The sequence below is a fragment of the Adiantum capillus-veneris genome, chromosome 23 (genome assembly GCF_014529385.1).
Source record: "Adiantum capillus-veneris isolate H3 chromosome 23, ASM1452938v2, whole genome shotgun sequence".
NCBI classification, from domain to species: Eukaryota; Viridiplantae; Streptophyta; class Polypodiopsida; order Polypodiales; family Pteridaceae; genus Adiantum; species Adiantum capillus-veneris.
This window is the reverse complement of record NC_140953.1, coordinates 105,812,096-105,827,186: the sequence shown is the minus strand read 5'-3', so window position 1 is coordinate 105,827,186 and position 15,091 is coordinate 105,812,096. Positions and strand designations below refer to the sequence as shown.

The 15,091-nt window shown below is 45.0% G+C and overlaps 1 protein-coding gene and 1 pseudogene across 1 annotated transcript; both read right to left on the bottom strand.

Annotated features, from left to right (window-relative positions):
- Positions 1–6,926: 6,926 nt before the first annotated feature.
- On the bottom strand, positions 6,927–8,809 carry LOC147428304 (uncharacterized; annotated as a pseudogene).
- A 377-nt stretch (positions 8,810–9,186) lies between these two features.
- On the bottom strand, positions 9,187–14,033 carry LOC147428303 (uncharacterized). Its single transcript, XM_086497234.1, has 2 exons — positions 13,610–14,033; positions 9,187–12,848 (listed from the first exon to the last, which is right to left on the bottom strand). Exon 2 carries the CDS (start codon positions 12,064–12,066, stop codon positions 11,026–11,028), a length of 1,041 nt encoding a protein of 346 aa, XP_086353360.1. The 5' UTR covers positions 12,067–12,848; positions 13,610–14,033; the 3' UTR covers positions 9,187–11,025.
- Positions 14,034–15,091: the final 1,058 nt, after the last annotated feature.

Genomic DNA, 15,091 nt, shown 5'->3' with positions numbered 1-15,091 from the left:
TAAATGATAATAAAATACAAATTTTATCTTAGGTGCACCAAAGATAAATTGTCATGATTGAAGCATTTTTTGCACATCTTTTTAGGTAAGCATGATTTTCCTAGTTGACATATAGCTTTTTGTTTTGTTTTAGGACTCGGGTAGGGCACTTGCGGCTGCTCTCCTCATACACCAAAAAAATGCACAAGAAGAACGACCAGGATTGTGCACCCAGAATCCTAGGGCAGACCTTTTGTCACTAGTTTCCTTTGGACTATGCCTACACCACCTTGGTGCACTCTTCTCATGCATGCATTTGTCACTAGTTGACATATAGCCTACACCACCCTAGTGCACTCTTCTCATGCATGCATTCCCCTATGTTACATCTTTTTAGGTAAGCATGATTTTCCTAGTTGACATATAGCTTTTTGTTTTGTTTTAGGACTCGGGTAGGGCACTTGCGGCTGCTCTCCTCATACAACAAAAAAATGCACAAGAAGAATGACCAGGACTGTGCACCCAGAATCCTAGGGCAGACCTTTTGTCACTAGTTTCCTTTGGACTGTGCCTACACCACCTTGGTGCACTCTTCTCATGCATGCATTTGTCACTAGTTGACATATAGCCTACACCACCCTAGTGCACTCTTCTCATGCATGCATTCCCCTATGTTACACTTTACCGCCCAAAAGACACTAAAAGTGGACACAACTGACTTCTAGATTGTCAATCGAGCTCAAAATTCATCAAGAACTAAGTCACAACCCCATAGAGCCACTCAAGCTGGAAGAAGCCCAAAAAGACCCAAAATCACACAAATCTATCTTAGGCATGTCTAAGATAGAACTGTGACCAGAGGGACCTAAATCATCAAATTTGATCACAAAAATGTTTATATGGCTCACATAAAGCACCATGTTAATTTCCATCAAGTTTGGCAAAGTATAACTCATTCAAACACCACAAGCTCTGACAACAAAAAAAGCGGACATAGAGTTATTCATAATTCTCACCATAGGGATTAAAAAGTCATCATACTTCATGCCTATCACCTGCAACTCATATACATCATGTACATCTAGCCTGGCACCAATTCTCACACGCACGCACACACACACACACACACACACACACACACTTGCATCTTAGGAATGCCTAAGATAAACGTTGCCAAAAATTATGTTTTTAGTGCACCTTGATTGCTTTATTAGCTTTTCTACTTGTTGGGAGCTGTTGGAACAAGGCTAATAACCATATTTGGTGGTTTTCTATCAGGATCTCTCTCATCCACTTTGGGAGCTCCAAAGAAGAAACTTATGATGGCAAAGCTTGCCAAGCTTCCACCATATCCGAGATAGAAGAGGAAGCTTTAAAGGAGGCAAATGTTACATGGCTGGCCAAAGAACAGCTAGAGAGCCAACATGTCATGGTATACCATGTCATATTCAAAAGTGCACAAGGATCCAGGATAGAAGTGCAAATGTTTCCGAAGGAAGCTCAAGAACTAGAAAAAGAAGATGTAGTTAGACCGTTGTGGAAGAAGATTGGTCTCAAGGACTACATCCAACTGGAACCCTGTGGTGTAGACTACAAGAGAGCTTATGAGTTTTTGCATAGAATCATCGAGGAAGGTCGGGATACAATTTCATACTTGAATGACACTCCCATAGAAGTGAACATCACAAAAGATCAGGTAGCAGATGCTTTAAGACTACCCAAGGGGGGAAAGACAATGAGAGACCACCAATTGCCTACCCCTAATATATTCACTAGTAGATCCACATCGTTCTCGGATCTCAAGAAAAAGGAGATAGAGCAGGCACTTAGACTCTACCATCAACACTGTAATTTCATTGCAAAGAGTCCACGAAGGTACACTGCTCCAAATCGCGTAGTGGAATCTACCTTCACATAGGCATCCAAGAAAGAGGGAGCCACTAAAGTAAACCATGCCCACTATATTCATACCACCTTGACACATGTAAAGAATCCACATAACATTTATTTCTTGGGGTCTCCATAAATTCTCACAAAGATAGCATATCATGCTATCGGCCATGTTGGACACCTATCACTAGCCCTGGAACAAAACTTATGGCTAGTAGGAGAAATAGCAGAGTGTCAAAGAGAGCAAGAAAATACACGAGAAGAAGAGTCAACACCACCAAGAGAGGAACAATCTGAACAAGATCAAGGAAACAATGAGAAAGTTCCACACGTATCCTCCAAGTGAGCAACCTTGACAAGATGCAAGTGCTCATAACGTTGTCGGGGGATATGTGTTCGAAACGTAAGTCGTAGGCCTGTGGCTATGGGAGGTGTGAAAGAGAGAGAACAAAAACAACTGATGCAAGTCACTCTGGCAATCATCATACCCGTCAATTAATTGATTAATACATTTGAGTACAACTTAATCCTTAGTCAAGGTGGGCTGTTAACAACACCGTCACTTGGATCATCTGCTAATTAGGAGTTTAAGCTCGTCTTTACAGGATTAACTGGGCTATTAAGGACACCGGACTTAACAGAATGGTAAATCAATTTTTAGCTGATCACAGTGATGGAAATTTTCTTATACCGCTTTATCTGCTTCAAGTTCCGTTAGATTCTACAAGCTTTATTCTCCTCACTGCCTCAATCATCAAGCTTCAGTTATTATCAATTATTCCGCAGCTTCCTACTCCTTATGCTTTGCATTGGCTAATTGCCGCTCACAAATTTTTCCGTCTCCTCTAATTGACTTATCTTGATTGCCTTCAGGCTCTGTATACCTTTGATTACCTCTTTTTGAGCATCCTTTGTTCCACTTCCTTGCCTTCGTTGACGTTACCCTATTACCCTCGTTCAACTCTTCGTTAATTGCCCTTTGATGCTTCTTGCTTGCCGAGGTTGAGAGCGAGAGAGAGGGAGCTTTTTCCTCCTTGACCTCGACTCAAGATTCTCTTCTTGCTCGTCTCAAGCTTATTCCCTTGCGTGCTTCGACCAAGCTCGCCCTTGCTTGCTTTCCAGGAGAAGCTTATTCTCAAGCTATCTTGCTTCGACCTAGCTTCAAGCTGCTTCTTCTCGACCTTGCTTGATTGCCTTGACACAAAAGAGAGAGAGAGAGAGAGAGAGAGAGAGAGAGAGAGAGATCTTTGCCTTGTCGAAGCACGAAAGAGAGAGCGAGAGCTTGCTTCTCCGAGCATGAGCGAGAGAGAGGGAGATTTGCTCCTTCCTCCAAGCCCTCCCCTAAGCAACGATGGCAACGTCCTTGCCAGGGCCGTGGGAAGCGATAGGATGACATGGCAGGATAGATTTCCGACTGCACCAAATCCGGTGGCATTTGGCTTGAATTAGGGCGCCTTGGCCTGCTGAGGAAATCCCATTTCACGGCCAAGAGCAGTCTCGCCTTCTCCTGCCTTGCGCGAGCCCCTCTTCGCCTGCCTGCACCCTCACTCCCTGCTGCTCGCTCGCCATGAGGCTTTTCTTTTTTCCAGTTATTGGCTTCACACTCTCCCTAATTTTAGGGTGGCCCTTTGCTCCTTATGTTGGGCAGCCAGTTTAATTCTCATGTGGGCGGCCATTGGCCATGTGAGTATGGGCAGCATCTGGCCTTGGGCTCATAGTGGCTCCACATTTGGTATACATATATGGAAAACATGCCGGCCATGCAATGTGTTTCAACAAGTAAAAGGCATCATGTTTGGTACACATGTCGGCCAAGGAAATGCCAAGCATGACATTTTTCTCCAGCAAGCCTTGACTAACAATATCTTCAAGAATCTTACTGCCCATAACAACATCCCAAATAATGCCAAAATTACCCAGCTTAACAGTGCCGACAATTGTCATCGGCCGCAAGCCTTATCTGATCAAGCCGGACTCTGTCTGACGAGCGGGAAATCCCTGTAGACCCTTTAAGATGCATACAATCTTGTTGAGGCTGTAAAATTCCCAGATGACACTCCGACTGAGCAGTCCGGACTGGGTATGGAGCGGGCCCCCGGTGAATCTTTAATGGCTAATAACATGGCAACCGTAACTCCGATCACTGATCTGAAAAGATCGACGTGCTCCCCAAAATGAGCAATTCGAGCCCATGCATTCATTTCTTTTCTGTCCCTCAGCTGTAGTTGCCCAATGTGTACAAATTTGCAATCAAATCAGTCTTCAAAATGCCATAGCTTCTTCATCGTAGCTCCAATCGACGAGCCGTAAAGACAGGCCGGTAGAGCGCTTCAAGCACTATAGTTATAGATCATAATATCCCATCTATGATCACTTCAAGCATAACCCTTTCTAGCATCATTAAGACATCAGTTGGCCCTTTTTAAGCCACATCTGGCATACTTTAATCATTAAACGTGGCCTGTTAACAAGCCATGATCACTGACCATTAATCAAGTAAGCTTCAAATAAGCTTGATGTACATTTTTTTGGCATTTTTCTTAGCATGGTAGCAGAGCTGCATGACATCCACCCCCTCTGAACCTGCACAACCTCCGGTCTTTGCCAATTGCACTTCAATCTGCACCTGCTATAGGTACCTTTAGCTCTTTGCCATCATCAGACTCACGCAACTGGTAAACATATGAAAAATAAACTAAGGCTTACACCCTATCATAAATGTTTTAGCTGATCTTTAGGCCAGTAGCTGTCCATCAAAAATCTTTGAACTGTATCTGTCGTATCTCCCAAGCATTCAATTATGACAAACCTGTTTAGTGAACCCCACCAGACTCAAGTGCTCCAGTTAATGATGCACACGGCTTGACCATTAAGCTCGCTTTAAGGAACCCTCCCAAGCTCAAGTATGCCTTACTCTGTCTACACACGGAATGTCCGTCAAGTCCTTTACTTTAAGTTCTAGTAGCAGAACCAACTCAAAAGATGTGAAGATACTTCATCAATTGTACAAAGAAGTCAACTGGAAGCTAGCCATGTAACCTTATTGACTGCATAACCAAAAACTCTTCTGACTTAGCATAGATCTAGAAACCAAAACTTTGTACCATGCAACCTGCTACAACAGATAATTGATACTCTTCAAATCAGTAACTTTGCACTTTAGTAGTCCCCCAGGATCAAACGGGAACCCAATCATCTGTCCCACTATGAGCATTCCTTTGAAAAATTTGCACCATCCTCCAGGATCATAGGGAATATACAAGAACTTCCAATCATTATAGCATAAACATAAATTAGCCCACAAATCTTCATGAACACCGCCTGGATCATATGGCATATAAGTCAATTTCCCTAGACCATACAAATATATGTCATTGCCTAGGTCAAAAGCTAGCTCAGAATTCCCTACATCATAGGGTAACATCAAATTCCATATAGCATCAGGTAACACTAGATACTGCCATATCCTTTGGGGTTCACTATGTGTAAAACTACCATATCACATGCGTTCAAGACATGTTTGTAAAACCCCTAATCTGTGAATTTTGTTAGGAATATAATGTACCCTTTTCTCTTAAAACCTGTAAGTTTTTTTCAAATTTGAGAAAATAATGTCCTTTTGTATATATATTTATGTAAGTTTCAAGAGATTTAAATACTTTTCTATTGAACTCATGTGATAGTTTACATTTTTATTGGGTGATCTCCCTGGGACCATATCCCCTGTGCAACTGGCTTATCCAATTGTCGATCATCAATCATAGGTAAAAGCATTGGCAGTTCACCTTCACTCTCACTAGTATTGGAATCCCAATCATGTATATCTAAATATGTCAAGTCTTTGGTAAAATCCTCTTCATTAGGCTCAAAAGATGCATCGAAAAACAATTCTCAATCTTGTAGCGGCTCAAAATCAAGTAGTGCATCATCCAACAACTGCATAAGTTCATCATCAGTTGCATCTAAAAAAACTTGCTCATGCATGAATCTAGATTGATCGGTATCTTTAGCATCTGTATTTGAGAACCCCTCCAAAGCTTCTTCCAATAAGCACATAAGGTCTAGGTCCACCTCTAGAGAAGGTTCCTCCATCTTGCACATCTCAAGTTGCTGCAATAAACTAATTTTTCCACATATGACATGCATACTAAACGCATCTACAATAGACTTCTCTTCAAGTCTCTCACTCTCATCCAAATATCTTTGCACTTCTGTAGCACAAAGTTCAGCATGCACATTGAAAATTTCATCTATTGCCTTGTTTGTATCGTCGGCACAATGAAACCAATCATATTTATCAACAAGATATTGCACTTCATTGTGCATCCCCTCTAAATCAGCATTATCAAGTTCATGATCATCTTGCCATAGTGTGAGCACTGGTCACAAATTCTTGATAGAGAACAGGTTTGCTCCCCTTCTAAATCATCAATAAATTCGGGATCAGTCTACCAGATCGGTAGCCTCTATTGCTCAGGCCCGCCACCACTGGCCCTTGTCTTGGTCAATAGCCCCACCATCGTATGCAGACCCTAGAGGTCTCCAATCACTGGCTCTTTATGCAGTCGGCGACCCCCTTCTCTGACAGCTCTTCACACCATAACTCGCCTCTCCTTCTCCTTGTATCCGACCATCTCGCGGCCCTTGTGTGGCCCTCGCTAAATATGGAACCCCTCTCCTCAAGCCATCCCTCTCCTCTACAAGCGGCCCCTTTGCAACCTTCAACCACGCCCTCTCCTCTCTTCCAGTCCTTGGATCCTCATGCACGCCCAAATGGCGCCTTCCTCTTCTCATGCAATCTCCACCTATCAACCTTCCCTCTCGTGCTGCTCGTCGATTGCATCAACTCCCATTCGTTTTTATTTTAAATTAAGAGCTATAAAAAGCTTTTGGGTTGGCCCCCTTGCACACACCTGCAAGGTCCAATTTCGGATGCCCAATAAAGTGCGGCCCTGACACTTCATGTCAATGGAACTTCCTGACAATAGTCTTTGAGCCGCAAAATTATGACCTCCCCTTGTCTTTTGAATTGAACTAATGGCCATGGTTGTTGGCGGATGGCCTCGTGATCGAGAATAGCACAACTGCCATGAGCATCAATTAACTCAAGCCGCCACTCCTTGTCATGATAAATGCCACATGTGACATACACTTCAACTTAGGACTTGTTGAACCCTGCAGCAAACAAATGTTCAAGCATCGTACCATTTGCTTGCAAACCTCCCGGTAACGGCTTTTGAGCTCTCCTTACGCCGACCACAACTGGGCGCACCATCATTGCCCACCCCCTTGGTTAGCATTCATGCTCAACCATAGCATTATTTAGGTAAAATCAGAATGCATAGAGAAAATGATATAACATAGCTACATAGACTGCATAAGAAAAAAGATAATATAGCGGCTATATAGATAGGATAGAAATAGATAGAAAAGCATCAGCTACTGCATCGCCTACCAGGGTCAAATGAAAATCTCACAGCTCCCCCAAGCATGACATAGAGTCCACCTGGATCAAATATATAACACTGTTTGTGGCCATCCACATGTATAGCATCTATCTTCAAGTCTTTCTTTGCACCTGTAGGCCAATAGATAGGCCATCCTTCTAGTTCTTCATAACATGGAACTTTGTCACCCTCCATCCACAAGCCCTCGTGCTAACCATAAACATGTTTTTGACCACTTGAAGCACCTGTACCATCAACCTCTATCATGACATCTGCTATAGAACCCTTAATATCATCAGCTTCATCACATGAGCATTGAAACCTGCATAGTACACCTTGCAAAGCAACCTGCAACAACATAGATATCAATAGCATAACATGAAGCCACAATACCCTTCCATTTGCCTCCACTTGCTGCATAGCCAAGCAAACCTCATCCCTTTGCAAACCTGTATCCAAATCTTCGAAACATGGCTCCAAAACCATCTCTTCATACTCAAGAACATGACCTGCTAGAGTGACAACATGTTCTTCAAATACCCCATCACCTGTAAGGTTGGCGGCACCTTCCTCGTTACATGGAGGACCACTCTCATAGGCTGCACCTGTACCAGTTTCCATAGAGTCGTCTGTCGGAGCTAACTCTCCACGGCTACACACAAACTCTGAAACCTCAAAGCACACCTTGACATGCCCCTCAAGGCAAGGTTACGCCACCCCCTGCATAGACAAATCAACTGAACATACCTCCGCTTCTGCTTCTATCTCCTGCAAGTCATCCTCAAAAACCTGCTCTTCAATTAGGTATGATACACCATCAAACCATACCTCTTCCTCCAATAGGGACTCACCATCACAAGACACGAGAGATGGTTGCTCGACTGGCAGATTCACACAAGGTGAAACACTATACTGCTCTTCGAGATTCGAATGGATGGCAGGAAACTCAAATACATTGTTCTCCACTTCATCTACATAAAAAACATCATAGGTCTCATTCCTGGAAGACCGGGATACTGTCTCCCACATGCTATCTGTGTCCAAACTGTTGTTGGAGCTATGAGAAATGTCAGACTCCTCTTTTGAGCTGACCAAGTCTTGTACCGCTGCTACCTTCCTCGTTGCTAGTTCTGGAATTGACACCCCTTCTTTAAGATCTTTTACCACCTCTCTCTCTTGAGCAAGCAAGCTGTGTGGCACCCTGAATATACCTCTGCACCTTTTGAGCCCTGGTTGGTACTTCTGCACCTTTTGAGCCCTGGTTGGTACTTCTTCTACCTCTTCTAGCCTGGCATCAACTTCACATGATTTGATCACATTCATATCAACAAAACAAGGAGCTTTTACCTCTTGATGCTCTTCAATCTGTTTGGGCCTAGATCCACTTGCTACCATGACTGCCGACTGTAGCAATCCTACTTCCATCTTCTTCTTCATCTTTCGACTCTTTGCTCTGGCAACTTGGATTGCTTAATCAAAGGTCCTTGGATCTTCATACTCCACCCTCTCTCGAACATAGGGATGCTTGCAAACATGATAGAAACTTTTCCCGTTTAAAGAATCCCGCATTGGTTGCTTGGGTAGCAGCGACAAAATCTCTCCAATAAGCTTCAAATTTATCAGCAAAAGCATCGTAACTTTCACTTACTTCCTGCTGCAAGGCTTTGAGCTTTGCATCCACTTCCGATGTCAACAGGACCTTTCGATACCTTTGTAAGAACTGTTCATGAAATCCGATCCAGTCCTGCTTGTGCACCTCTTCTAAGCCATCGAACCAAAGCTTTGCTTTACCTCGCAGCGCCAAAGGGAGAGTTTGGAGCTTTGCTTCATCACCTGGCATCTGCAATAGTGCCCACATAAATAGCTCAAAATCGGCAATCCACTCGTCAGCATCTTCATCTCCTTTGAACACTGGACCAAACTCCTGCTTATCTTGACTCACGAACACCTTGTTAGGAAGCAAGTAGTGGGTCCTCAGTGGGGGCACCACAAGATGGAAAGGGGGAAATAGGAGAACCACTAGCACATAGTGTAAATGCCTCTCTATAGACCAGTCATTTCATAGCACCCCTATCCCCTAGCAAACACACACCTCGATACACAATTTGCAAACGACTATTCCCCTTGCCCGCATCCAACCAACCCTAGCTGCACATAACCGGCTATAATCGGCTGCCAAGCATACGACCATGATTCTCGACAATGACCCCCTCAAAGCACCAAGCATTCACATATAAGCAATCACAACAAGAAATCTCGACTCCTTCAAATACCTCAAAATCATTGGCAGACTCACGTTTGCCCAGAAGCTTCCATCCGCAAGACATATATCACGACCATATAGATAGCAATCACTAACTCAATATATCTGACACACCACAAGACTTTTGTAGCCCTTTGCACACCCCTTGCTTGCACAAAAACCATTCACATCCATGACTCGCACATAGGCATGAGAGCAAAAAATGAACATGATAACATTTGCACAAATAGCAATCCAACTCGACTAGTCCCCGAAGTGTTCAATGATGGAACTATGTAGAAATTGCCCTCCTTTTGTTTTGGATGAGACGAACCCCTATTAGGCTTTTTCCAAGTTCACCCCAACTTCGAATGCACTCCTACGAGCCCTCCTTCTCGGCTCCTGACCTCCGTCCTCTTTCCTTTGCCCAGCCCTTGGTATGGCAGCCTTGCCTCTCTTCTTCTTCCTTGCAACGCTGCCCTCCAGTGCTCAGGCCCGCCACCACTGGCCCCTGGCTTGGTCAATAGCCCGACCACCGTATGCAGCCCTTGGCAGCCTCCCATCAGTGGCTCTTTATGCAGTTGGCGACCCCCTTCTCTGGCAGCTCTTCACGCCATAACTGGCCTCTCCTCTCCTTCTCCCTGTATCCGACCATCCCGCGGCCCCTATGTGGCCCTCGTTGAATATGGCAGCCCTGGCCTCAAGCCATCCCTCTCCTCTGCAGGCGGCCCCTCTACAGCCTTCGACCATGCCCTCTCTTCTCTTCCAGTCCTTGGCTCCTCATACAAGTGGCGCCTTCCTCTTCTCATGCAATCTCCACCTGTCGACCTTCCCTCCGACGTTGTTCGTTGACTGCATCAACTGCCATTCGGTTTTTTTTATATTGAGAGCTTTAAAAAGCTTTTGGGCTTGGCCCCCTTGCACACCCCCGCATGCTCCAATTTAAAATGCCCAATAAAAGTGCGGCCCTGGCACTTCATGTCACTGGCACTTCATGTCACTGGAACTTCCTGACAATAGTCTTTGAGCCGCAAAATTATGACCTCCCCTTGCCTTTTGAATTGAACTAATGGCCATGGTTGTTGGCGGATGGCCTCGTGATTGAGAATAGCACAATTTCCACGAGCATCGATTAACTCAAGCCACCACTCCTTGTCATGATAAATGCCACGTGTGACATACACTTCAACTTAGGACTTGTTGAACCCTGCAGCAAACAAATGTTCAAGCATCGTACCATTTGCTTGCAAACCTCCCGGTAACGGCTTTTGAGCTCTCCTTACGCCGACCACAACTGGGCGCACCATCATTGCCCACCCCCTTGGTTAGCATTCATGCTCAACCATAGCATTATTTAGGTAAAATCAGAATGCATAGAGAAAATGATATAACATAGCTACATAGACTGCATAAGAAAAAAGATAATATAGCGGCTATATAGATAGGATAGAAATAGATAGAAAAGCATCAGCTACTGCATCGCCTGCCAGGGTCAAATGAAAATCTCACAGCTCCCCCAAGCATGACATAGAGTCCACCTGGATCAAATATAAAACACTGTTTGTGGCCATCCACATGTATAGCATCTATCTTCAAGTCTTTCTTTGCACCTGTAGGCCAATAGATAGGCCATCCTTCTAGTTCTTCATAACATGGAACTTTGTCACCCTCCATCCACAAGCCCTCGTGCCAACCATAAACATGTTTTTGACCACTTGAAGCACCTGTACCATCAACCTCTATCATGACATCTGCTATAGAACCCTTAATATCATCAGCTTCATCACATGAGCATTGAAACCTGCATAGTACACCTTGCAAAGCAACCTGCAACAACATAGCTATCAATAGCATAACATGAAGCCACAATACCCTTCCATTTGCCTCCACTTGCTGCATAGCCAAGCAAACCTGATCCCTTTGCAAACCTGTATCCAAATCTTCGAAACATGGCTCCAAAACCATCTCTTCATACTCAAGAACATGACCTGCTAGAGTGACAACATGTTCTTCAAATACCCCATCACCTGCAAGGTTGGCGGCACCTTCCTCGTTACATGGAGGACCACTCTCATAGGCTGCACCTGTACCAGTTTCCATAGAGTCGTCTGTCGGAGCTAACTCTCCACGGCTACACACAAACTCTGAAACCTCAAAGCACACCTTGACATGCCCCTCAAGGCAAGGTTGTGCCACCCCCTGCATAGACAAATCAACTGAACATACCTCCGCTTCTGCTTCTATCTCCTGCAAGTCATCCTCAAAAACCTGCTCTTCAATTAGGTATGATACACCATCAAACCATACCTCTTCCTCCAATAGGGACTCACCATCACAAGACACGAGAGATGGTTGCTCGACTGGCAGATTCACACAAGGTGAAACACTATACTGCTCTTCGAGATTCGAATGGATGGCAGGAAACTCAAATACACTGTTCTCCACTTCATCCACATAAAAAACATCATAGGTCTCATTCCTGGAAGACCGGGATACTGTCTCCCACATGCTATCTGTGTCCAAACTGTTGTCGGAGCTATGAGAAATGTCAGACTCCTCTTTTGAGCTGACCAAGTCTTGTACCGCTGCTACCTTCCTCGTTGCTAGTTCTGGAATTGACACCCCTTCTTTAAGATCTTTTACCACCTCTCTCTCTTGAGCAAGCAAGCTGTGTGGCACCCTGAATATACCTCTGCACCTTTTGAGCCCTGGTTGGTACTTCTTCTACCTCTTCTAGCCTGGCATCAACTTCACATGATTTGATCACATTCATATCAGCAAAACAAGGAGCTTTTACCTCTTGATGCTCTTCAATCTGTTTGGGCCTAGATCCACTTGCTACCATGACTGCCGACTGTAGCAATCCTACTTCCATCTTCTTCTTTATCTTTCGACTCTTTGCTCTGGCAACTTGGAATACTTAATCAAAGGTCCTTGGATCTTCATACTCCACCCTCTCTCGAACATAGGGATGCTTGCAAACATGATAGAAACTTTTCCCGTTTAAAGAATCCTGCATTGGTTGCTTGGGTAGCAGCGACAAAATCTCTGCAATAAGCTTCAAATTTATCAGCAAAAGCATCAAAACTTTCACTTACTTCCTGCTGCAAGGCTTTGAGCTTTGCATCTGCTTCCGATGCCGACACGCCCTTTTGATACCTTTGTAAGAACTGTTCGTGAAATCAGATCCAGTCCTGCTTGTGCACCTCTTCTAAGCCATCGAACCAAACCTTTGCTTTACCTTGCAGCACCAAAGGGAGAGTTCGGAGCTTTGCTTCATCACCTGGCATCTGCAATAGTGCCCACATAAATAGCTCAAAATCGGCAATCCACTCGTCATCATCTTCATCTCCTTTGAACACTGGACCAAACTCTTGCTTTATCTTGACTCACGAACACCTTGTTAGGAATCAAGTAGTGGGTCCTCAGTGGGGCACCACAAGATGGAAAGGGGGAAATAGGAAAACCACCAGCACATAGTGTAAATGCCTCTCTATAGACCAGTCATTACATAGCACCCCTATCCCCTACCAAACACACACCTCGATACACAATTTGCAAACGACTATTCCCCTTGCCCGCATCCAACCAAACCTAGCTGCACATAACCGGCTGGCTGCCAAGCATACGACCATGATTCTCGACTATGACCCCCTCAAAGCACCAAGCATTCACATATAAGCAATCATGACAAGAAATCTCGACTCCTTCAAATACCTCAAAATCATTGGCAGAGTCAGGTTTACCCACGAGCTTCCATCCTCAAGACATATATCACGACCATATAGATAGCAATGACTAACTCAATATATCGGACACACCACAAGACTTTTGTAGCCCTTTGCACACCCCTTGCTTGCACAAAAACCATTCACATCCATGACTCGCACATAGGCATGAGAGCAAAAAATGAACATGATAACATTTGCACAAATAGCAATCCAACTCGACTAGTCCCCAAAGTGTTCAATGATGGAACTATGTAGGAATTGCCCTCCTTTTGTTTTGGATGAGACGAACCCCTATTAGGCTTTTTCCAAGTTCACCCCACCTTCCAATGCACTCCTACGAGCCCTCCTTCTCGGCTCCTGACCTCCGTCCTGTTTCCTTTGCCCAGGCCTTGGTATGGCAGCCTTGCCTCTCTTCTTCTCCCCTGCAACGCTGCCCTCCAGTGCTCAGGTCCGCCACCACTGGCCCCTGGCTTGGTCAATAGCCCCACCACCGTATGCAGCCACTGGCAGCCTCCCATCACTGGCTCTTTATGCATTCGGAGACCCCCTTCTCTGGCAGCTCTTCACGCCATAACTGGCCTCTCCTTCTCCCTGTATCCAACCATCCCGACACCCCTGTGTGGCCCTCACTGAATATGGCAGCCCTCGCCTCAAGCCATCCCTCTCCTCTGCAGCCTTCGACGATGCCCTCTCCTCTCTTCCAGTCCTTGGCTCCTCATGCACGCCCAAGTGGCGCCTTCCTCTCCTCATGCAATCTCCACCTGTCGACCGCGTTGCTCGTCGACTGCATCAACTGCCATTCGGTTTTTTTTTATATTAAGAGCTTTAAAAAGCTTTTGGGATTGGCCCCCTTGCACACGCCCGCATGCTCCAATTTCCAATGCCCAATAAAGCGCGGCCCTGGCACATCATGTCAATGGAACTTCCTGACAATAGTCTTTGAGCCGCGAAATTATGACCTCCCCTTGCCTTTTGAACTGAACGAATGGCCATGGTTGTTGGCGGATGGCCTCGTGATCGAGAATAGCACAACTGCCATGAGCATCTATTAACTCAAGCCGCCACTCCTTGTCATGATAAATGCCACGTGTGACATACATTTGAACTTAGGACTTGTTGAACCCTGCATCAAACAAATGTTTAAGCATCATGCCATTTGCTTGCAAACCTCCCGGTAACGGCTTTTGAGCTCTCCTTGGGCCGACCACAACTGGGTGCACCAACGTGAGCCGGGCAGGCACCGGGCCTTTGGCTGTGGGAGGTGTGAAAGAGAGAGAACAAGAACAACTGATGCAACTCACTCTGGCAATCACCGTACCCGTCGACTAATTGACATTTCAGTACAACTTAATCCTTAGCCAAGGCGGGGCTATTAAAAGCATTATCACTTGGATCATCTATTAATTAGGAGTTTAAGCTCCCGTTTATAGGATTATTGGATTGTTAATGACACCTGACTGAACAAAATGTTAAATCAATTTCTAGCTGATGACGATGATGGAAATTTTCTTGTACCACTTTATCTGCTGTTAAGTATGGAGCCTGATTTACCCTTGTAATTTTCTGTGGTAAAAGCGCACATTTGTAAGGCCCCCGTTATGAGGAGAAGCCATCGTGCGTGAAGGAAAATCACTCACCGGAAACCAAAATTTTCACGGACAAGAATCAGGGGCAACTTTAAAGGCCTCGGGGGCGGAGGCCCCCGAGACTTTTTTCGCCGGAATATTCCTTTTCACCGGAATATTATGGCCGGACGGCGGTCGGAAAGTGGTCGGAAAACAACCGGTCGGTTGGCCGATAGT

Excerpts from the sequence above, each read along its gene's own strand:
- LOC147428303 (XM_086497234.1), bottom strand. The coding sequence starts at position 12,066 with ATGTGGGAGACAGTATCCCGGTCTTCCAGGAATGAGACCTATGATGTT.